Source organism: Mya arenaria, chromosome 2 (assembly GCF_026914265.1).
Source record: "Mya arenaria isolate MELC-2E11 chromosome 2, ASM2691426v1".
NCBI lineage: Eukaryota > Metazoa > Mollusca > Bivalvia > Myida > Myidae > Mya > Mya arenaria.
The window spans coordinates 36,865,966-36,888,578 of NC_069123.1; the positions used below are offsets into that span (position 1 = coordinate 36,865,966).

The window sequence follows — 22,613 nt, forward strand, 5'->3', positions numbered from 1 at the left end:
TAAAAGTGTATATGTATAATTGCAGAAAGCACTCTTCAAATTCTACCCCTGGCCCCAATATCACAATAATACTTATAATAAGTCAAATCTCATTTTCAGTCTCATATCATATTACTTCAAAGTTTAAAAGTTCCTGAAAATAATATATCTTGTTACACATTTTAAAACCACATTCTATCATTGAATATGTTGATTATAACCTTTGGTCTAGATTCCAACAGAACAGTATTCTGCCGCCAAAAATATTCTTGAGTACAATTCATTGCCTTTTAATATCTACTCAAGGATATATTTTCCTCTAGAATGTTTTCTCCTTGAAATATTGTCAAAATCTTTTTATCAACACATTCTATGAGAAAGTATGTTTTTAAAAAGTATAAAAATATGGATTTTTTAAATCATACTATGCTAGTAGGTAATAAAATGGGTGGAGTTTGAGATTGAGATTTCATTTGAATATTTTTGTGATATTGGGAAGTGGGGTCTATGAGTCTACACGTAATCTCGTTATCCTAGTGTACTGTTACAAACTATTTATCGTCTTTGAATTTAAACAAATCGATAGCGACTTGCGTCAAGGACTCGCACATTTCTCTCAGTTTATATAGAAATCTGCTCATGTATTTGCAACAACTATTAGTCTAAGGTTGAAAATTCTCCTGGTTCAACCTTGTTTTATTAGTGTTAAGATTTCTATGAGCGCATGTGTCAAATGGCTGTAGGACATGCCGGTCATGGTCGCGAACACCATTTTGCTTTGTCTCTTTTGCCGTAGATAACGGTATTGTCGGTGATTGCTTTGATTTCTTTTTATCCTGTAAGGTTCTGCACAAGACATTGCTGAAAATAAAGACACATCCCTGACATATATATATATATGGGCATATTTGTAATTAGAATAGAACCTACATTTTAAGCCAATGAAATTGCAGAAAAGCAATCATTAAGTTCTGGACTTAATCATTAAGAATTTCACCTTTCGCGGGTGTTTCAAGGTCCGCCTACTGCCACTCTTCCCATACACACTCCCTGCGTCAGGTTTTGTGTTGTCAATGTATCAGCCAATGAGGTTGTATTCTAAGTAAGTTAGATGACCTGAAGTGAATTCTTAATGAATATGAAGGGCTCGTTCGGTACGCTAACTCCGCCCATCCTCATTCATTAATATATCACTTTATGTCATCTAACTACATGTATTACATAAATAACAGTGAATGAAAGCATGGTTTGACCATCTCAGACCATTGGCTACTTTCCATCTTTATAGTTGTTTAACCTGCATGGCTATTTTTTCAAAAACTTTCCAAAATTGTCGGATCTAGTTGATTCCTTTTTTACATCTTGACTGTATTGTTTGCATTCCTACGCCGGACTAGGTCACTTTATCGAATTCAACGTCTTTTCCATGGCATTTGAAACAAGAGCTCTGCATCGATTACTTAAACACGTTGTACTATTATATCAATAAAACATATATGTATCTTTGCATTACACTGTAAGCAGTCAATTATGACATAAATGAACTACGGATATGTTTGTACTTCAATTTTAACGAATTGAACAGTAGTAGAGTTTCATGTTTAAACCATAAATTGAGAATGGATACTGGTAGGAATCTAAACATACCAAAAGATGATCGTATATGTAGTTTTTGTTATGATAATGAACATATATCTGTCTTAGATTGTGAATATCAGTGAAGTGTGACAATAGAAGAATACAATATTTGTTAATTAGTACTATGCTGTTATAGATTTAAATGACATTTATAACCTTATGAAAACAACTTATTATGAGACTCTAAGTATTTTTTTATTATTTTTTTTAGAAATTAACGATTGAAGGGAAACAATCATGTTTAGAAAAATGCTTAAATTCCTTTTCTTGACACAACTCGTATATTATTTGTTTTATTATGTATGTCGCGTATTTTGGGTCTTTGATTACTTTATAAATTTCTTGACTTGACTTGACTTGACATGACATGAATTGATTTACCACCTGACAAACACTTTCTACGTGATTAAGATATCGAGTAAATTAGTATTATGTAATGTCATACCTTGTTATGTAAAATGCATACATATTGTTGAATAAATCCAAATAACTGAAAAAGCACACAAAAAACAACAACAAACTTTTATTCTTAAAAAACACCATATAGTGTAATGCTATGCCTTGCTATGTCTATTTCAATGATAACATTACTAAGTTATTGACTTGGAAAAAAAAGATATCGAGTAAACTTTTTTAAAGAAACACTAAAAGATACATACATACATACATACATACATACATACATACATACATGCATACATACATACATACATACATACACTATTTCCTTACTTATGAATTCATAACCGTAACTTCATGAATACAATTTATTTACAATGAAAATACAGGAACAAGCCTGAACACCCAAAAATAAACCCAGGTTAGGGGCACAACGCAAGAGCCCAAATGATAATGAACTATAGACACAAACACGTAAACTTCACATAAACGAAAACAGACACCAAAAAACAACAACTGAACAAAAGTTCACTAGTTGATTTAAGAGGTTTGGTGTGCATCCAGCGAGCTACCTGACACCAACTCCACCCCTCCTACTTCTTAGCTCGCGCCCCTCAACTTGTACTAGTGCAAACAATTATGATAATATCGGAGAAAAATATGAGTAGAATCTTCATGCACCATTTTAGACTTAAAGAAACTATGGTAAGACAAAAACCACCACATTTTAACCATATGTTTTTCACGCAAAAGCCTGGATTTGCCCCTGCATAAGCATCACACACATGTATGTAATAAACCATATTTTCAATGTAGCATAACTTTTGTGTATGAAAAACCGTGCACAAACCTTGATATTCTAATCTTCAATGCTTTTATTTAGCCTTTGTTTGGGTTGATAATAAGAAATAAAAAGAGCCCAAACCCTGTGTAAAAGAATAATCTGTCATTCAAAGAATAAGGATGAAATCATAGATCGATTGAATGAACGCGACGTGATTTAAAAAGCAGCAAAGGTCACAAGCACCGAACGGGTCGCACACGGACTTAAATTTCTTTGTCTACCATTTTTAAACATTGTATACAAACACTTGTTTAACATTGACTCACCTAGATAAAAGTGTCTATATCTAGTTCAAATCCGGGTGCATTCCCAAGTTTCTAGGGTTTAAAGTCATTCGTTTGTTTCCGCCAATTACCGTAGTGGTCCGGAAATTGTCGAGCGTGGGTTTGTGCCATTTACGGAAGTTACGGAGATGACTGAGAGGAGACTTGGTGTAAAGTACGGAGGCTAAGTACTGTGTAAATCAACATACAGAAGCCATGTGGACGTTAAACATCCTTTTCTGTGGGATACTCTGTCTTTCTGTGAAAGGTGATGTAGTTTTTTAAATATATTTTTCTTTAAAATTTATTTCAGCTCTAGATCTACAAGTATAAAGATATTGTTAAAAAATATCTTTTTTTTAGCATTTTATCAATTCATTATTTTATCTCGCATAATAAATATCTTTCTTCTTTTTCTTTTTATATGTTCTTTACGTGTTAAACTGGAAAATATTTCTTTATCTTTTAGGAAAACCTTTGGAGCGCCATAGAAGGTTTATAGGTAAGAGCGCAGATGTTATTTTGTGGACATCTTTTCAATGAACTTTTGTAAGATAGCTTTTTTTCAAAATAAATTTTCGGAGCATTTTTTATCATCTTCGAAATCATGAGTATTATTTATTAGTTTAGGCATTGGTTATTGCAAATAAAAATTAGACTGATTTGTGTGAGACGCTAGATATTTACATGGAATTCCTGGTCTAACGATATATTGTTATACGCTCGTTAAAGCTGCTCTCTCACGTATTGACCAGTTTGACAGCTGTTTTTTTAGTTGTCTTTAAATGAGAAATGTTTTGTGCAAATGTGTGGAAACCAGTGAAATAAGACTACTGACACCAAAGCAGATCGCAGTTTTCATATTTATGTTTGAAATTGATGTTTTATGGCTAAAATCGTTACTTCGCTTTATGAAAAATGAAATTTCGGCAGTTTTTCAATCAATTGAGATCTGTTCTACTGTGAGATCTTGCATGCCTTGCATGACTTAATTGAAGGCATTGCTGCCAAAATCAGCTGATTCTCTGCCTGGCATAATATTCTCTTATTATTTATTGCTACAATCGAACCCCGTTGGCTCGAACTCGCTTGTCTCGAATTCCTTGTTGGCCCGAACTGATGTAAAGGACCGATTTCATTATACTGAAGGAAATAATTACCGCTTGGCTCGATTTTTCCGAGGCTCGAGGTATTTTTGCCGGTCCCTGGTAGTTCGAGCCACCGGGGTTCGACTGTATATACATTTATAAAAAACAATTGAAAAGGAGTTGTTCCTTGTTTCTAAGATGAGAACACACCATGTAAGACGACGTTAGACGCGTCCGTTCCCGGCACGATTAGCTCCCCTGGGTACGGTAATGGCACATACCCTCCCAACACAATATGTTCCTGGATCTTGGTTGCGCCCCAGGGAATGCATGTGATGATTCAGTTCAATAACTTTAGGTAAGTCTTGGTTTAAACTATATACTTCTGCTCGAAGTACCGATGGGATCACTTCGTTTGACTTGTAATACATGACCTAAAATCGGTTATTGTTTGTCTGCGAAAACCGGGCTAGTTGATTATCATATTTGACGCCACGGTTTAATATATGGACCAACTTTGCAACGTACGCCAACAAACGGAATTGAGTGCACGGAAACCTTGGATCTGATTGGCCTGTTTGAAGTGATAAACTAAAAAAAAATAGTTATGTTTAGAGTAAGAATTAGAGGCGCATACGAGGCGAACACCTTTTCCATTTATCCCCTTAATTGATTGTTAACCTTGTTGCTTTTTTTATCAAAAGCAATAAATCAGAAAAGGCTTTTACCCGTAACGTTATAGCTAAAGAGAACGCCAAAATATATAATAAGTGTACAACATGAATGCAATATGACAGCTTAAATGCTTTGATGTATACATGCGAAATGAGTATCTTACCAAATTAAGCCAGCCTCTAAATGTGTTTTTTTTCTAGCCTTGAAAATACACGTCGATGTTTTCACGACTATGTACGCATTTATGATGGAACAGACACCATCAGCGCCCCACTGGGTAACTACTGTGGTCGTGCAATACCCAGTGACGTCATTTCCTCTGGGGACACGATGCTGATAATCTTTAAAACTGACGGGGTCACGGAGTATAGCGGGTTTAGCGTCATGTACAGTATATATCAAATACCGTTGCGTAAGTCTTTTTCCAATGGAATTTAATGTGTATGTTATGTTAGTTTATGATTTTGAGAGTGTCGAGTTTCAAGTTTTATTCAGAAAAACAACTTTAAATTTCATTCGGAGCATTAAATTACTCCGTTTAAATACTCACTTTTGATGTTTCACCTAATGAGGTTGTATTCTAAGTCATTTGGATGACCTGAATTAAAATCTTAATAATTAAGAGTGGCTCGTTCGCTGCTTACTCCGTCCATTCCACAAGTTAATAACTAAGATTTTAATTCATGTCGTCTATCTATTACTAACCACCAATTATCTTCCCCTCTCCCCTCAAACCAGCTCCGACGGAGGTCTGGCGCGACGACGGATGCCACGGTACCGTGCAGGTATTTACGGAGCACCGGGGTTCCATCTCCTCCCCCGGATATGACGGTCAATCCTACTACAAGAACAATCAGAATTGCAGCTGGCGCATACAGGCGCCTGACAACATGATCATCCGGCTCATGTTTCAGGTAAAACGTCAGCATTAGTATGGATTTACCATGGTTAACAATAGATTACCAAAGTTTTAATAATTTTCCATGAATGATATGCGTTTTGCTGTTTTTAATTAAGAAACTTATGTTGTTGTTATACACAAATATACATACATGTACAGATAAATGAAAATTAAAATGTCTGTGTTGCTGATTTATATATACTCAAAGGCGGCAGCATCATTCAGAGGTGGTGAACCACTGAAAACAGATTTTGACAAGACCATTGACATGATAAGCTTATAAAAAAGCATTTTTTTTCTCTCACCATCTCTGACCGAAAAGACTGTATATGGTCCCTTTCATATATTTTGTATCTCCGTAGGAGGTTTTGTCTGCTATATGTTGACTTTAAAATGAATGTATTCACTCAGGCAAACAATGTAAAATTCCAATAAATATTCTCGCATTTGGTAGTTATAGTATATTTGTTATAGTATATAGTGAATTCATGTAATTATATAGTCTGCTGTGTTTCCTTTATTGAAATGGCAGCCTATCGATGTCATGTAAGGCCATCCAAATCGTTTCTATGTTTAGGGTCCGCGGACGAATAGTTTTTGGGCTTCCCGATCGAATGTAAAACAACATTTTATATGATCAACGTATTCCTAATTTCCCTTTAGTATGATTCGACTACAGAACACTCGTGTTAACCTGCAACATATTTTTTACTAGTAGTATTTGCATTTAATATCAAAATGATGCATTCTGAGTGATTATCCATGACCAACACACTCATTCTAATTCAATTAACAATGTTACTCATTTAGTATAAAAAATAGGTGTGTGTGTGTGCGTGTGCGTGTGCGTGTGCGTGTGCGTGCGTGCGTGCGTGCGTGCGTGCGTGCGTGTGTGTGTTGGGGGTCGGTTTTTTGGGATAGCAAGATTTTTGTACGGAGGGTTTACGCTTGATATGAACACAATATGCTACGGCATATTATATGAATATGTACAATAACACATCGTTATTTAACGTAATCTCGTAAATTTATGATCAATTACAGGATTTTCTAACGGAGAAGATTGCTGGGTGTACATACGACTACCTGGCCGTTTACGACGGCCCCGACCGCGGCTCCCTGCTCCTGGACCGGAAGTGCGGCATCCAGTTCCCAGACGACATGTTCTCGTCTAGAAACGAGCTTTACCTCGTGTTTGTTTCCGACGCCGACCTAAGCTCCATAGGGTTCAATTTGACGTATGAGTTCGTATCAGGTAAACTTTTTTAGCTCGTCTCCACATCGGAGGAAACCAATTGAGAATATGGCATTAGCCTTAGCGTCATTGTCGCAGCGTCGCAGATGGCTGCGTCGTTGAAGCGCAGAGCTTCAATCGTGGTCATAACTCAAATGTCGGGAGTTCAAAATCCGGTCGCGTAAAACTGAAATACATTGTACGTAAAAATATGGTACCAGTAGCTTCCTTGTCTAGCGCTCGGCATTAAAAGGGCAATACTGAAAACTGGTGTACCCAGTACTTGTTTAACCAACGAACGAATGTTGTTTCCCGTATATCGGTGCTTTACACTCAGCACGTTAAAGACCCAAGAGGTCTTTCCACAATCTCTTGTATCTCACTTTGTTTCTTCATGTATTCAAATGTCTGGATTTGACTGCGAATTGCAGTCACTTCTATCTCATATTACATTATGGCATTTAAAACACGATTCAAGGCGTGGTGGTGTTCATGCGGGGTCAAGCCAATAGATGCGGGCAGATCTTGATAAATTTATGTGTCCATTTTTGACTTAAAACCAAACAGCAACATCAGCAACAATTACAACCGACAGGCATTCACGTTTGCTATGCGGCGTTTTTGCTTAAAATGTTTGTGTGTTTTTTTGCTTTCATTTACTAGTACAAAACATGCAATTGATGGTTTGTTTCTGAATTATTATGCTTCGTTGGTGTTGTAGCAGAAGATACGCATTGGCATGACAATATATCTGCTTTATGTGGGCACAGCGTGTCCCTAAATAATTTACAACACCTATGTGACATTATTCGCAGTTATTCCGGTAAACGCTCCCACGTGCATTTAATTAAGAAAGAAATCCCAGACGGGAACAAGCTCTTTCACGCCATCAATCTCCGAGCAGGAGAGGCCTTCGCGTCTTTATAGGTTCAATCACAACTTGGGGATTTAGAGTCAATCGTGTGACTTGAAACGATTTTTGACCCCCAAAACATAATGGCAATAACCAGATGCACAACTTTATTCTATCTATATGAATACATGCATTTCAAATAAACATGAACATCAAAATGAAATGGCCCTTTTGTAAGATATGATCTTTTTGTGGTCACCGGTACTCACCTTTACCTTGTCCGCATACACGGGCATTTAATTGAAGTCACAGTGTTTCTTTCGTCTTCAGCCGTTGCCACGTGCGGGATGTTCCGGTGCGGGGACGGGAGCTGCATCCTGAAGCAGATGGTCTGTAATGGAGTCCAGGAGTGTCCCGACCGCTCAGACGAGCTCCTATGTGGTAGGTAAGCAACACCTGTGTAACATTAAATCTTGGCGCCCTTGAATATTGACGGATCAATTCTTAACGTTGAAAATTGACCCCGACCGTAATTAGTGACCCTTCTTTGTGTGAAAAGTTGAACCTTGTTGAAAAGTCACCAAGGGTGGTAATCAATAACAAACTTATATACTCCTATGGTCATACTTCATTGAATTTATAAATTGTATATATAGGTTATTTATACATGACTACATCACCTTAGATCTTAGATTCAAATACGACCAATATTGAATGTCACCCCATCAGTAGTCGGGTCATTTTTCAACGTTGAACATTGACTCCAATATTGTCATGCAATATTCTTATTACAATTACCATTACCAACTTGAACTCGCTCATATTAATTGTCTTTAAAGTCTTTAAGGGACTAGACACGAGATAATACATTTGCAAGAAAAAAAGAAAATTGTCAAAAATTGATATCATTGTCTACAACACATTGAATATTACTTCCTGATGTATCACATAACTTATGCACCAGTCAATTGAAACCAGTAACTTTCGCCGAGTATTTTTCGGGTTTGAATTTTACTGAACTGAAACTTTCTGACTTAAGGTAGGTTTACTTATGGACTATTAGCCCGTCTATGACATATTGATTGGTTGAATTAATGTATTAATCGAATGATCGATCGATATTTTACTCAATCAATCAATCAATCAATCAATCAATCAATCAATCAATCAATCAATCAATCAATCAATCAATCAATCAATCAATCAATCAATCAATCAATCAATCAATCAATCAATCAATCAATCAATCAATCAATCAATCAATCAATCAATCAATCAATCAATCAATCAATCAAACATACAATCAATCAATCAATCAATCAATCAATCCAGTAATCAATCAATCTATCAATCAATCAATCAATCAATCAATCAATCGGACTGCATATGACATATTGACTGGTTGAATGAATGACTTTATCAATCAATCAATAGATCAATAAATAAATAAATAGATAGATAGATAGATAGATAGATAGATAGATAGATAGATAGATAGATAGATAGATAGATAGATAGATAGATAGATAGATAGATGGATGGATGGATGGATGGATGGATGGATGGATGGATGGATGGATGGATGGATGGATGGATGGATGGATGGATGGATGGATGGATGGATGGATCGTTCGATCGATCGATCGATGAATCGATGGATGGATGGGTGGATGGATGGATCGATCGATGGATCAATCAATCAATCAATCAATCAATCAATCAATCAATCAATCAATCAATCAATCAATCAATCAATCAATCAATCAATCAATCAATCAATCAATCAATTAACCAATCAATCAATTAACCAATCAATCAATTAAACAATCAATCAAATAAACAATCAATGATGCAGGCAAGGTAACATACAATTATGCAGTCAATAAAACCATAAAATGAAACTGATTACATCATGGTAAAAAATCCGGAAAAAAGTATGTTTTTCATGGTGACAGACAGCAGTAACTCCACGTGTGGAGTACCGGAAGTTGCCCCGTCCCTGATGTCACATCGAATAGTAGGCGGAAGGGAGGCGGTGGCGCACTCGTGGCCATGGGTCGTTTCGCTCGCTGTAAATGGCTACCATCAGTGTGGAGGCGCCATCGTCCATCCGCTATGGATCATCACGGCCGCTCACTGCTTTGAGGCGTGAGTACGGAAATAAGTTTTTGAGTAAAAATTATGCGTTCGTGACAATTATTAATTGGATTTATTTTAAACTTGTTCAAACAAATGGCAGATTAATATTAAAATATGCCTTTATGGGCTGAATAAAGTTCATTTTGAAGTTGGGATACACGGTATCCAACTTGTTAAATATCCAGAGAAGCTTTGAAGCAGCAAAATTGCAAATGCCTACTACATGGCCTCTCTAATAATCATTTATTGTTTTAATGTATTTTCAAATCGCAATTTTCAAAAAATATCCGAAACAGCAAACCTGCCGCTATTATCATTTTTAAGTCATGTAATATCGCTCGTACTCAAATCCGCCCCCACCACCTCCATCCCAACACAAAAAGGCTCAGAACATTATAGAATTAATATCCTTTAAATAATATTCACTAGAAATCGGCACACTTTAGAATGGACGGTCGTGGCGGGAAAGCACCAGAAAACAAAACCAGAAAACGGTACCCAGACGCGCGCGGCTGAGCGTATAGTGGTCAATTCGGGCTACAACTATATAACCACAGAGAATGATATCGCACTGGTGCGCCTACAGGAGCCGTTGACATTCAACTCTCATGTGCAGGCGGTCTGTCTGCCTGTCCGACCGCCCACGGACGGGGAGTCGGGCGTGGTTGCCGGCTGGGGTGAAGTCCTTGGTGAGTGTAAAATTATTTTTTTTGAAAATTTCAAAAAGTATCAAACACATCAAATTCACGCGTGAATGTTCCTCTAAACGTTTATAATCTGTGTCCTTGTAAATAAGTAATTGTGAGTCATCAAACTTTAAATAGTGGTAGCCAAAATGATCGCTCTCTATAAGAGTACAGATCTACAACCTGTTTAATATTGTAGAACTATATTTTTAACCGAAACGTACTGCTTTTTATTCACGAACACGTAGACTAAGTGTTATTTTATGATCAATATTTGTGTGCATTGAAGAGAAAGCTAATAATAATAATAGTTCAGTAGATCCCTTAAAAGTACCATGTGAAATAATATATTTATCTGTCTGTATCTTATCTTATTTAATCTTATCATTGCAGGCACGTGTTGCCCGGAAGTTTTAAAACAGGTTGAGCTGCCTGTTGTCCCCCGTGCCACGTGTACACAATCGGACCACCTTGGTCCCCAGGTGACAGCCAACATGTTCTGTGCCGGGTACGAGGCAGGAGGGGAGGATGCGTGTCAGGTTAGTTCAGGAGGGGAAGTTGCGTGTCAGGTTAGTTATGTGGCGGTTACGGGGCAGAAGGGGAGAATGCGTGTCAGGTTAGTTCAGGAGGGGAAGTTGCGTGTCAGGTTAGTTATGTGCCGGTTACGGGGCAGAAGGGGAGAATGCGTGTCAGGTTAGTTCAGGAGGGGAGGATGCGTGTCAGGTTAGTTCAGGAGGGAAGGATGCGTGTCAGGTACGTTATGTGCCGGGTACGAGGCTTGAAGGGAGGATGCGTGTCAGGTTAGTTTTGTGCCAGGTACGAGGCAGGATGGAGAGGATGCGTGTCTGGTTAGTTCTGTGCCGGGTACGAGGCAGAAAGGGGAGGATGCGTGTCTGGTTAGTTCTGTGCCGGGTACGAGGCAGAAAGGGGAGGATGCGTGTCTGGTTAGTTCTGTGTCGGGTACGAGGTTGAAAGGGGAGGATGCGTGTCAGGTTAGTTCTGTGTCGGGTACGAGTCAGGAGGGGAGGACGCTTGTCAGGTAAGTTCTGTGCCGGATACGAGGCAGAAAGGGGAGGATGCGTGTCAGGATAGTTATGTGCCGGGTACGAGGCAGAAAGGGGAGGATGCGTGTCAGGTTAGTTCTGTGTCGGGTACGAGACAGGAGGGAAGGATGCGTGTCAGGTTAGTTCTGTGTGGGTACGAGACAGAAAGGGGAGGATGCGTGTCAGGTTAGTTGTGTGCCGGGTATGAAGCAGGAGGGGAGGATGCGTGTCAGGTTAGTTGTGTGCCGGGTACGAGGCAGGAGGGAGGATGCGTGTCAGGTTAGTTGTGTGCCGGGTATGAAGCAGGAGGGGAGGATGCGTGTCAGGTTAGTTGTGTGCCGGGTACGAGGCAGGAGGGGAGGATGCGTGTCAGGTAAGTTGTGTGCCGGGTACGAGGCAGGAGGGGAGGATGCGTGTCAGGTTAGTTCTGTGTGGGTACGAGGCAGAAAGGGGAGGATGCGTGTCAGGTTAGTTGTGTACCGGGTACGAGGCAGAAAGGGGAGGATGCGTGTCAGGCTAGTTCTGTGCCGGGGACGAGGCAGGAAGGTAGGATGCGTTTCAGGTTAGTTCTGTGCCGGGTACGAGGCAGGATGTGGAGGATGCGTGTCAGGCTAGTTCTGTGCCGGGGACGAGGCAGGAAGGTAGGATGCGTTTCAGGTTAGTTCTGTGCCGGGTACGAGGCAGGATGGGGAGGATGCGTGTCAGGCTAGTTCTGTGCCGGGGACGAGGCAGGAAGGGAGGATGCGTGTCAGGTTAGTTATGTGTCGGGGACGAGGCAGAAAGGGGAGGATGCGTGTCAGGTTAGTTCTGTGTCGGGTACGAGGCAGGAAGGGAGGATGCGTGTCAGGTTAGTTCTGTGTAGGGGACGAGGCAGAAAGGGGAGGATGCGTGTCAGGTTAGTTCTGTGCCGCGTTCGAGGCAGAAAGGGGAGGATGCGTGTCAGGTTAGATGTGTGTCGGGTACGAGGCAGGAAGGGGAGGATGTGTGTCAGGCTAGTTCTGTGTCGGGTACGAGTCAGGAGGGGAGGATGCGTGTCAGGTTAGTTCTGTGTCGGGTACGAGGCAGAAAGGGGAGGATGCGTGTCAGGCTAGTTCTGTGTCGGGTACGAGGCAGAAAGGGGAGGATGCGTGTCAGGTTAGTTCTGTGTCGGGGACGAGGCAGAAACGGGAGGATGCGTGTCAGGTTAGTTCTGTGTCGGGTACGAGGCAGGAGGGGAAGATGAGTGTCAGGTTATCTTATTCTATTTGTAGTTTAGTTCGAGCCTATAAATATATTTTCGATGTTACGAAACGACCCGACCCTGTGTCGTTATGGCGTATAATAGCTGTCACCTTTTTAGTTTAACAACTCTTATAGTGATCAATATAAATTGCGTTTTGTATTTTTTGTATTATTCGGGAACATTCTGTATAAGACTTTGATGAAATTAAGAAATTGAGCTAACTTACATACATAACGAAAAAACACCACATAGCAACTGGTAGATGCACACATTAACAGAAATGTATAAACACAGACATTTGATAACGACGTTCACGTTTCAATAACTTTACAAACGCTCTTTTTGGCAAGTTGAACCATTTTCTGTCATAAATTTAAATATTTGTTTACAAAGAACTCTTATTCAAGTTTTGGACTATGTGGAATAATTGTTATAAGCAGTTTTGTTATACACTCAACATTAAGCTATTTTATTAATATCTGACCCTACGAAACGTGAACGAGAACCTTTAATCACTTTCTTTGGGACAGTGTAACGTAAGCGTGATGCCTTGTGTTTCGGGGGAGGGGGGGGGGGGGGGGTGGCAGGGGACGCGGAAAACCCAACTTGTCTGACATAGTGACCACATACATTGCTGTACTTGAAATGTCCGCACAAGCCAAATAGGGATGTTAATCAGGGCTTTGTTCATTTAGGGTGACAGTGGTGGTCCATTCATGGTGAGGGATGGCGGACGGTGGCGGCTCCAGGGGATCACATCATTCGGGTCCCTGTGTGCAGGTTAGTATGTGCTGCTCGGAGACATTTTAAGGGGCCGATTTACGACATCCTCGGTACCCCAGCGTATCATAACCTTTCATATAGGTTATGATAAGCTGGGGTGCCGATCATATAAGTTATGATACGCTGGGGTGCCGATCATATAGGTTATGATACGCTGGGGTGCCGATCATATAGGTTATGATACGCTGGGGTGCCGATTATATAGGTTATGATACGCTTGGGTGCCGATCATATAGGTTATGATACGCTGGGGTGCCCGTCATATAGGTTATGATACGCTGGGGTGCCCGTCATATAGGTTATGATACGCTGGGGTGCCGATCATATAGGTTATGATACGCTGGGGTGCCGATCATATAGGTTATGATACGCTGGGGTGCCGATCATATAGGTTATGATACGCTGGGGTGCCGATCATATAGGTTATGATACGCTGGGGTGCCGATCATATAGGTTATGATACGCTGGGTTGCCGTTGATGACTTACGATTAATAACATTGACAATAGTTGGCAACATAGCATAGTGGCAATCAAGTTGAACGCGCGCGGGCAAAATTGAAGGCTTTATCCATAGTTTAACGAAATTTAACAAATGGTCAATATATCATAGTATCATACTATTGCAGAATGGTTGTCGGAGCAAAACGATTGCGAATTTGGTGGCTAAAATTGTTATGTATATATTTTTACCGTATCTTAAGTTTGTTGTTAGCAATTGTCATAGCAAAATTAAGTATGGTACAAATTCAAGTGCAAAAAGGTTTTCCTAGTAATAGTAAGAATAAATACATGGGCTTTTATATAAGAAGCCTATAAAGCATACTTTGATAGAGAAAAAAAATGAATAGTACAAGATAAGAAAAATATAGAACAAAATGGTGTTTTAAGGAAACATATTATGGTAAGAATTCAGGTGTCACTAAAGAGGAAACGTAAAGACGGATATATGTGTCAAATAAATGTAGATGATGAATTATAGGTATAGAAAGTTCTTATGTTTTGGTTTATTGCAATGCTTGCTTTGAATCAATGTTCATTCGCTGTGTTTTTATTTTACCTTTATTTCATTGTTTGTGTTTTTTTTTTGTATTTCAGCACCCAAATCTCCCGGGGTGTATACCAATGTGTTTAGTTATATAGACTGGATTCATCAAAAGATTGCCATGGACTAGTTCTTCTAAATACATAATAATTTCCTCGCCAATTTTGTTGTTATTTATGACGCGTTTGTTTTTTGTACTGCATGCATTGATATGATTTTTTACATTAAATAAAGATTCACTCTTACTCCCAAATAAGATTTACCACAATTAATACAATTGTTTTGATTTACCAAAAAGGATGAATAAATGTCGAAAACAATGGTTCTTATGAAGGATACCGAGTTTAATTTGAAAGAAAAGTGCAGAAAACACGGTATTTCTACCTAATGAGACGAACGTTTTTGTACAGTAAATATTTTAGCACTCACCAATCATTTAATATGTGTGTGTTTTCAGCTATTATACACACGGTTACAATTTTGTTATTAGAAATTTATATTTTCAATGAATGCATTATTTAGTAAGTAGTTATTTTTTATCACTCCAATTTATGTTTGTGATACATTTGTATGTTTTGATTTTAAAAAAATAAGAGAGCAACTTTAAAATGAAGCCAATCCCAGTTACTAGTAGTTTAAACATATTTTGTTCAGTTTTTATATACAAAAATAACTGAACAGCAATAGTATGATGAAATGGATTGGAAAACAAGCAATGTAATTGCTTATACTAATTCCTTTCCATGTAACAGTGTACAGTTAGGAATTTTCTAGAAAGTCGGTGTATGATGTGTACAGTTTGACGAAAAACATTATTATAATAACTGTTCAAACTAATTTTACATTTTACTTCAATGTTTTGGAATAATAATAGTAAGAAAAAACAAAAAAACAAAAGACAAACAAACAAAAAACAACAACAAAAAACGCAAATTATTCTGTCACACAAACACACACACACACTGTCCCAGAAAAAAACAACAACCCACAACTGAATCGATAATGTCTTATTCGTGATGGTGTTTGTAAAAGAAACAAAAATTGTAAATGTCACAGTACATCAATCAGACCGAACGAAATTAAATTCAATTCTTGTAATCTTAAACGCACAGACACTTCTCCTCCATGTGACATTGGTAAAAATGAAATACTTCACGCCATGCTGCACTGGAAAATGTGAAATGAAATTGAAACACCACTCTAAATTTCGGTTATGAAAAAAAAATCGAAATCAACAAAATGATACTATACTATTCTACGATACAATATTTCAAGTTACGGGGTAGTAGGTGGCCCGATATGGGATATATACGGGGCAAAAGAAACCAGAAACCATATCGGATGAGAGCGAAGCTGTGTTCATGTTTAAATGTTTCATTTATTCACCGCAATATTCATCGGAATCGGAAATAGATGTCATTTAGGTACGATTCGCTCTCACCCGAATATGGTTTCCTGCGCCCGGTATATCCCACATCGGATCACTTACTAAACCCGTAACGTATATATAACGTCGACAACCTGTTAACATGTTTAAATGTTCCATTTATTCATCGGATACGGAAAAAAGACGCCATTTTGGTACGATATAAATTTGGTGACCAATATGGAAAAATATGGGGTCACCACGTGACCAGTCCTGGACCAATGGCGTTGTGTCATTTATGTTGGAGGCGTGATATAGGCTGATGCATTTTTAAGCTCACCTGTCACATAGTGACAAGGTGAGCTTTTGTGATCACAATTTGTCCGGCGTCCGTCGTCCGTCCGTCGTCCGTCCATAAACTTTTACTTTAAACGACATCTCCTCATAAACCGCTTAGCCAATTTCATCCAAACTTCACAGGAATGTTCCTTGGGTGGTCCCCTTTGAAAATTGTTCAAAGAATTGAATTCCATGCAGAACTCTGGTTGCCATGGCAATGGAAAGGAAAAACTTTAAAAATCTTCTTCTCCCAAACCACAAGGCTTAGGCCGTTGATATATGGTAGTTAGGATCACCAAATGGTCCTCTGCCAAGATTGTTCAAATTATGGCCCTTGGGTCAAAATTGGCCCCGCCCCGGCGGGTCATGGGTTTTCTCTATATGTTTATAGTGAAAACTTAAAAAATCTTCTCCTCTGAACTTACTTGGCCTAGAGCTTAGATATTTGTCATGATTCATCGTCTAGTGAACCTCTACAAAGTTTGTTCAAATTATGGTCCTGGGGTCGAAATTGGCCCCGCACCGGGGGTCATGGGTATGCTCTATATGTTTATAGTTAAAACTTCAAAAATCTTCTCCTCTGAACTTACTTGGACTATAGCTTAGATATTTGGCGTGATTCATCGTCTAGTGGATCTCTACAAAGATTGTTCAAATTATGGCCTTGGGGTCAAAATTGGCTCCGCCCCGGGGGGTCATGGGTTTTCTCTATATGTTTGTAGTGAAAACTTCAAAATTCTTCTCCTTTGAACTTACTTAGACTAGAGCTTAGATATTTGGCATGATTCATCGTCTAGTGGACCTCTACAAAGATTGTTCAAATTATGGCCTTGGGGTCAAAATTGGCCCCGCCCCGGGGGTCATGGGTATACTTGATATGTTTATAGTTAAAACTTCAAAAATCTTCTCCTCTTAACTTACTTGGACTAGAGCTTAGATATTTGGAATGATTCATCGTCTAGTGGACCTCTACAATGATTGTTCAAATTATGGCCTTGGGGTCAAAATTGGCCCCGCCCCGGGGGGTTAGGGTATCCTCTATATGTTTATAGTTAAAACTTCAAAAATCTTCTCCTCTGAACTTACTTGGACTAGAGCTTAGATATTTGGCTTGATTCATCGTCTAGTGGACCTCTACAAAGATTGTTCAAATTATGGCCTTAGGGTCAAAATTGGCCCCGCCCCGGGGGGTCATGGGTATACTTGATATGTTTATAGTTAAAACTTCAAAAATCTTCTCCTCTGAACTTACTTGGACTAGAGCTTAGATATTTGGCATGATTCATCGTCTAGTGGACCTCTACAAAGATTGTTCAAATTATGGCCCTGTGGTCAAAATTGGCCCCGCCCCTGGGTGGTCATGGGTTTTCTCTATATGTTTATATTAAAAAAAATCAAAAATCTCCTCTGAACTTACGTTGCTTAGAGCTTAGATATTTGGCTTGATTCATCGTCTAGTGGACCTCTACAAAGATTGTTCAAATTATGGCCTTGGGGTCAAAATTGGCCCCGCCCAGGGGGGTTAGGGTATTCTCTATATGTTTAGAGTTAAAACTTCAAAAATCTTCCCCTCTGAACTTACTTGGACTAGAGCTTAGATATTTGGCATGATTCATCGTCTAGTGGACCTCTACAAAGATTGTTCAAATTATGGCCTTGGGGTCAAAATTGGCCCCACCCCCTTCGGGGGTCATGGGTTTTCTCTATATGTTTATAGTGAAAACTTCAAAAATCATCTCCTCTGAACTTACGTGGCTTAGAGCTTGGATATTTGGCATGATTCATCGTCTAGTGGACCTCTACAAAGTTTGTTCAAATTATGGCCCTGGGGTCAAAATTGGCCACACCCCGGGGCTGATGGGTTTTCTCTATATGTGTTATAGTGAAAACTTAAAAAATCTTCTCCGAACTCACAAAGACAAGTAACGTCTTAATTTAAACTGGATAACATATTTAGTACACATACCAATTTTCAATATGGGCCACATACAACAATTAATAAAAAATATACATATATAGATACACACGTAAAATCAAGTAGTGACAAGAGCTTAGATATTTGGCATGATATATCATCTAGTTGACTTGTACCAATATTGTTCAATCTTTGGCCCTGGGGTCAAAAAATGGCCCCACCCGGGCGGTTATGGGTTTCCTTATATATGTATATGATGAAAACTTATAAAATCTTCTTCTCCGAAACCAAAAGGCGAAGGCCTTAGATATTTGGTATGAAGCATCGTTTATCGGACCACTATTAAGATTGTTCAAACTTTAGCCCTGGGGTCAAAATTGGCCACGCCCCGTGTTCATAGGCTTAGTTTTTCAATATTTTTATATAGTCTTATATAATAAAACTTTAAAAATCCTCTTCTCCAAAATATAAGACCTAGAGCTTTCATATTTGGTATATAGTGTTACCTAGTGGACCTACACTAAAGGTATTCAAATTATTGTCCCGGGGTCAAATTGGCCTTGCTCAGGGGTCATTTGTTTTTACATTGTCTTGTCACTTAAACATCTTTTCCTCTGAAAGTAAAGGTCATTTAGTATGATTGGTTTTTTTCTATGCTCAGAGGCAATTTAATATAACTTGCAATATGTATTTGACACATAAAGGCAAGATCAACTTTTTATGTACTTGTTCATAGATCAATGTCACATTGGGGGGCATTTGTCACATACTTTGACAGCTCTTGTTCAATATTCTTTGAGAAACAAGCTATATTAATAACAAAGGTTAAACTCTTTTACTCAGGTGAGCGATTTAGGGCCATCATGGCCCTCTTGTTTAGTATTTATTAACATTTTTATGTTAAACTCATTTCACTGTTATGATCAAAACAAAATAAAACATATGATGTTTGTACTGATAAAGAAATAATAGCGATATTTTGGCGCTTTTTAACTGGATATTTTGTGGCCACGTAGCTATAAAAACACATTTATAAAGGCTCATAGTTTTTATCTGTACACAAATTATATGCGTTTTTATCATCAATGACTGCAAGTGTAAGTGTATCCTTGCAGTGACCAAATGTTGTCATATACAGATGCACCGCAATTTTAAAGCATCCGATCGGTTCTTCTCATTATTTTTAATTTCGTTGGGAAAGTTCAACTGCAGTGCTGAAAAGCATAGTTTTATTAAGATCAGAGGTACTCCGATGATAAAGCATGTTATTGAAAAAGTATGATTTATCACTACGGAAACGCAATAGGAATGTTAATATTACATCTTAACCACTGCCCGGTCGATTTCATATGGATAGATACTGTAATTTTATTTTAAGATATCATGACTAATAATCGGTTCATATACGCTTAACAAATTAATCGGATAAGGATGCTATGCACCAGTCAATGGTAACCACGGTCCCCCCAGGTCCGGGGAATAGCGGAGACTCTGACTTTCGGTCCAGCCAAGCCCGGGTAAAATCCCCACCCTGCGGGGAGGAACTGATGGTAAAATCTTCGCCTGATGTCCCCGCACCCCAGGGACCCTAGGTATGGCCCATTCCCCGCTATATTTTGCGCGAAGACAAAACCCGACACTGCGGGGCCACCGGGAAGGTACAAACATGGCCCATTTCACCGGCTATCCCCGGTATACCCCCGGACCTTAGGGACAGTGGTCACATTCCTAAATGACAATAATCTAAATTCCTTAAATGATGGACAAACAACGAGAGTATCCGAAAAACAAAACGAATCAGACAGTGCTATTGACTTATCACTCATCTCATCACATCTCCACTCCTCTAGTGAATTCTATGTAATAAACAACACTTTTGGTAGTGACCATCTACCATTACTAACGTAAATTGAATATTCCACAAATAAAACAACAATCAATATTACAAAAAAATGGAAAACAGAAAAAGCCTCAACTGAATCATGGAACAAATTCCAACAACTCTGTCATACCGAACTAAACTATGATATAACTGAAAATGATATTCAATATAATTTCAATCATTATTATGAGAAACTTACGAAAATTCTCGATAGAACCTTACCAAAATCTAAACCAAAAATTAAAAGAGTAAAGAAAATTGTCCCATGGTGGGACACTAAATGCGACAATGCTATAAAATTAAGAGAAAAATGTAGGAAAATTTAAAAAAAGACCCAACTTCTATTAAACATGAAAACTTGCTAATGGCTAGGCTAAAAGCTAAGGACACAATACAAAATGCAAAAAAGCAAGGATGGCAAAATTTCTGCTCGAAAATAACTCACAAAACAAACTCTAAGGAACTTTGGGACTTTGTCAGAAAAGTAAAAGGAATTCCATTGCCCGATGAACCACCATTTAAAATAGGCGACAAGGTAATACACAATCCCAAAGATAAGGCAGATATATTAGTAAAACATTATGAAAAGATCAGTAGCGATAATGAATATACACAAGACTTCATTGAATTAAAAAACAGGACCAATTATATTATTATTAATTATATATATTATTATATTGATACAATTATAAGTGATGTAATTAACACAGAAACTCGTAGGGAAGATATTGAGTATAATGCAGATTTCAGTATGGTTGAACTCAACAGGGCACTAGCTAATTGTAAAAGTGGCGCACCTGGTGAAGATGGCATACACTATGAAATACTTAAAAAATTACCAACATCTGCAAAGCAAACACTTCTAAGCCTCTTCAACCAATCTTGGAAATCTGGTTCAACACCAGACTCATGGAGTGAAGCTGTAATAATCCCTCTCCTGAAACCAAATAAACCTAAATATGATCCCGCATCATACCGGCCAATCTCACTTACATCAACTTTCACTAAATTAATGCAAAAAATGATAAAACCTAGATTATGTAACTTCCTTGAAACAAACAAACTGATATCAAAATTCCAATCAGGTTGCAGAGCCAATCATTCATGTGAGGACAATCTAGTTAGACTGGAACATGATTGTAAAAGGGCACAACTTGACAACAAATACCTAGTGGCAGTATTTTTGGACCTCAGCTCAGCATTTGACAAACTATGGGGTCAAGGAGCTCTAACATACCTACATAAAATAGGAATAAGAGGTAAAATGCTCAATTGGATTAATGCATTTATCAAATCCAGGAAAATAAAAGTATTACTAAAAGGAGAATACTCAGAAACCATAGAAACAGCCAATGGCTGCCCACAGGGTAGTGTCTTATCACCAATCATATTCTCACTTTTCATGAATACACTAAGAGACTCAATCGAAAAAAGTAACTCAGAAATCCAAAACCCTGCCTACCATAGTGACCTATCTCAGTTTGTAGATGATGCAGCGATATGGACAGTTTCTAAAAAACCTGAAATAGCAGTTAAAAACATCCAACATACTCTAAATAACATAGAGACATGGAGTGAAAACTTCGGATTCAAAATAAACCCAAATAAAACTCAAGTACTCATAGTACACAAACAAAGAGTGAAACCACCGGAAAGCTCTCCAAACTTCCCAAAGCTAAAACTATGTAATCAAAAATTAACATACAACGAAAAAGCTATATTCTTAGGATTAACATTCGATAAATACCTAAAATGGGACTTACACATAAACTCACTCATTGCCCGATGCGAAAAGGACCTTAACCTCCTTAGAACTATCAAAGGAAAGGAATGGGGTACAGACAAAAAATGTTTATATACAATATATCAATCACTTATCAAATCAAAACTAGACTATGGAAGTATAGTTTATAACTCTGCTTCAAATGACAAACTAAAGAAACTACAAATTATACAAAATAAGGCATTAAGGATAATAACAGGTGCTTATCGAAGTACACGTACAATAGCACTACAAGCAGAATGTGGTGAACTTCCACTGAACTACCAAAGAGAAATAAATATGTTAAAATATTGGGTCAGATCCTCACGTCAAGATGATCTACCAATCAACAACAAATGTAACAGAGACCCAATCTTTGAACACAAAGCCAACAAATTAAAACTCTTTAAAGTGCCATACAGCCAGACAGTACTACCATTAGTGGAAGCATGTTCTCTCACAAAAAATAAAATAGCACAACCCCATTTCTTAAACCTAATCAATAAACAAGAACTCAATATAGACTTATGCTTAACAAAAGTTATAGACAAGAAAAAGG

At 38.2% G+C, this 22,613-nt stretch overlaps 1 protein-coding gene across 2 annotated transcripts; it reads left to right on the forward strand.

Moving 5' to 3' along the window:
* The first annotated feature begins 3,282 nt into the window (after positions 1-3,282).
* On the forward strand, positions 3,283-15,252 carry LOC128243736 (ovochymase-1-like). 2 transcript variants are annotated; one of them, XM_052961661.1, is made up of 12 exons: positions 3,283-3,391; positions 3,593-3,625; positions 4,410-4,569; positions 5,087-5,298; positions 5,625-5,800; positions 6,832-7,042; positions 8,205-8,315; positions 9,830-10,022; positions 10,443-10,702; positions 11,093-11,238; positions 13,660-13,744; positions 14,844-15,252. In XM_052961661.1, exons 1-12 carry the CDS (start codon positions 3,340-3,342, stop codon positions 14,918-14,920), a joined length of 1,716 nt encoding a protein of 571 aa, XP_052817621.1. In that variant the 5' UTR covers positions 3,283-3,339; the 3' UTR covers positions 14,921-15,252. The 2 variants fall into 2 exon arrangements, with proteins under 2 accessions (XP_052817621.1, XP_052817631.1); XM_052961671.1 differs by lacking the exon at positions 3,593-3,625 and having other exon boundaries at positions 3,318-3,391.
* Positions 15,253-22,613: the final 7,361 nt, after the last annotated feature.

Excerpts from the sequence above, each read along its gene's own strand:
- LOC128243736 (XM_052961661.1), top strand. The coding sequence starts at position 3,340 with ATGTGGACGTTAAACATCCTTTTCTGTGGGATACTCTGTCTTTCTGTG. Across the intron at positions 7,043-8,204 it reads GACGTATGAGTTCGTATCAG|CCGTTGCCACGTGCGGGATG; the intron begins GTAAACTTTTTT and ends TTTCGTCTTCAG. Across the intron at positions 10,703-11,092 it reads CGGCTGGGGTGAAGTCCTTG|GCACGTGTTGCCCGGAAGTT; the intron begins GTGAGTGTAAAA and ends TTATCATTGCAG.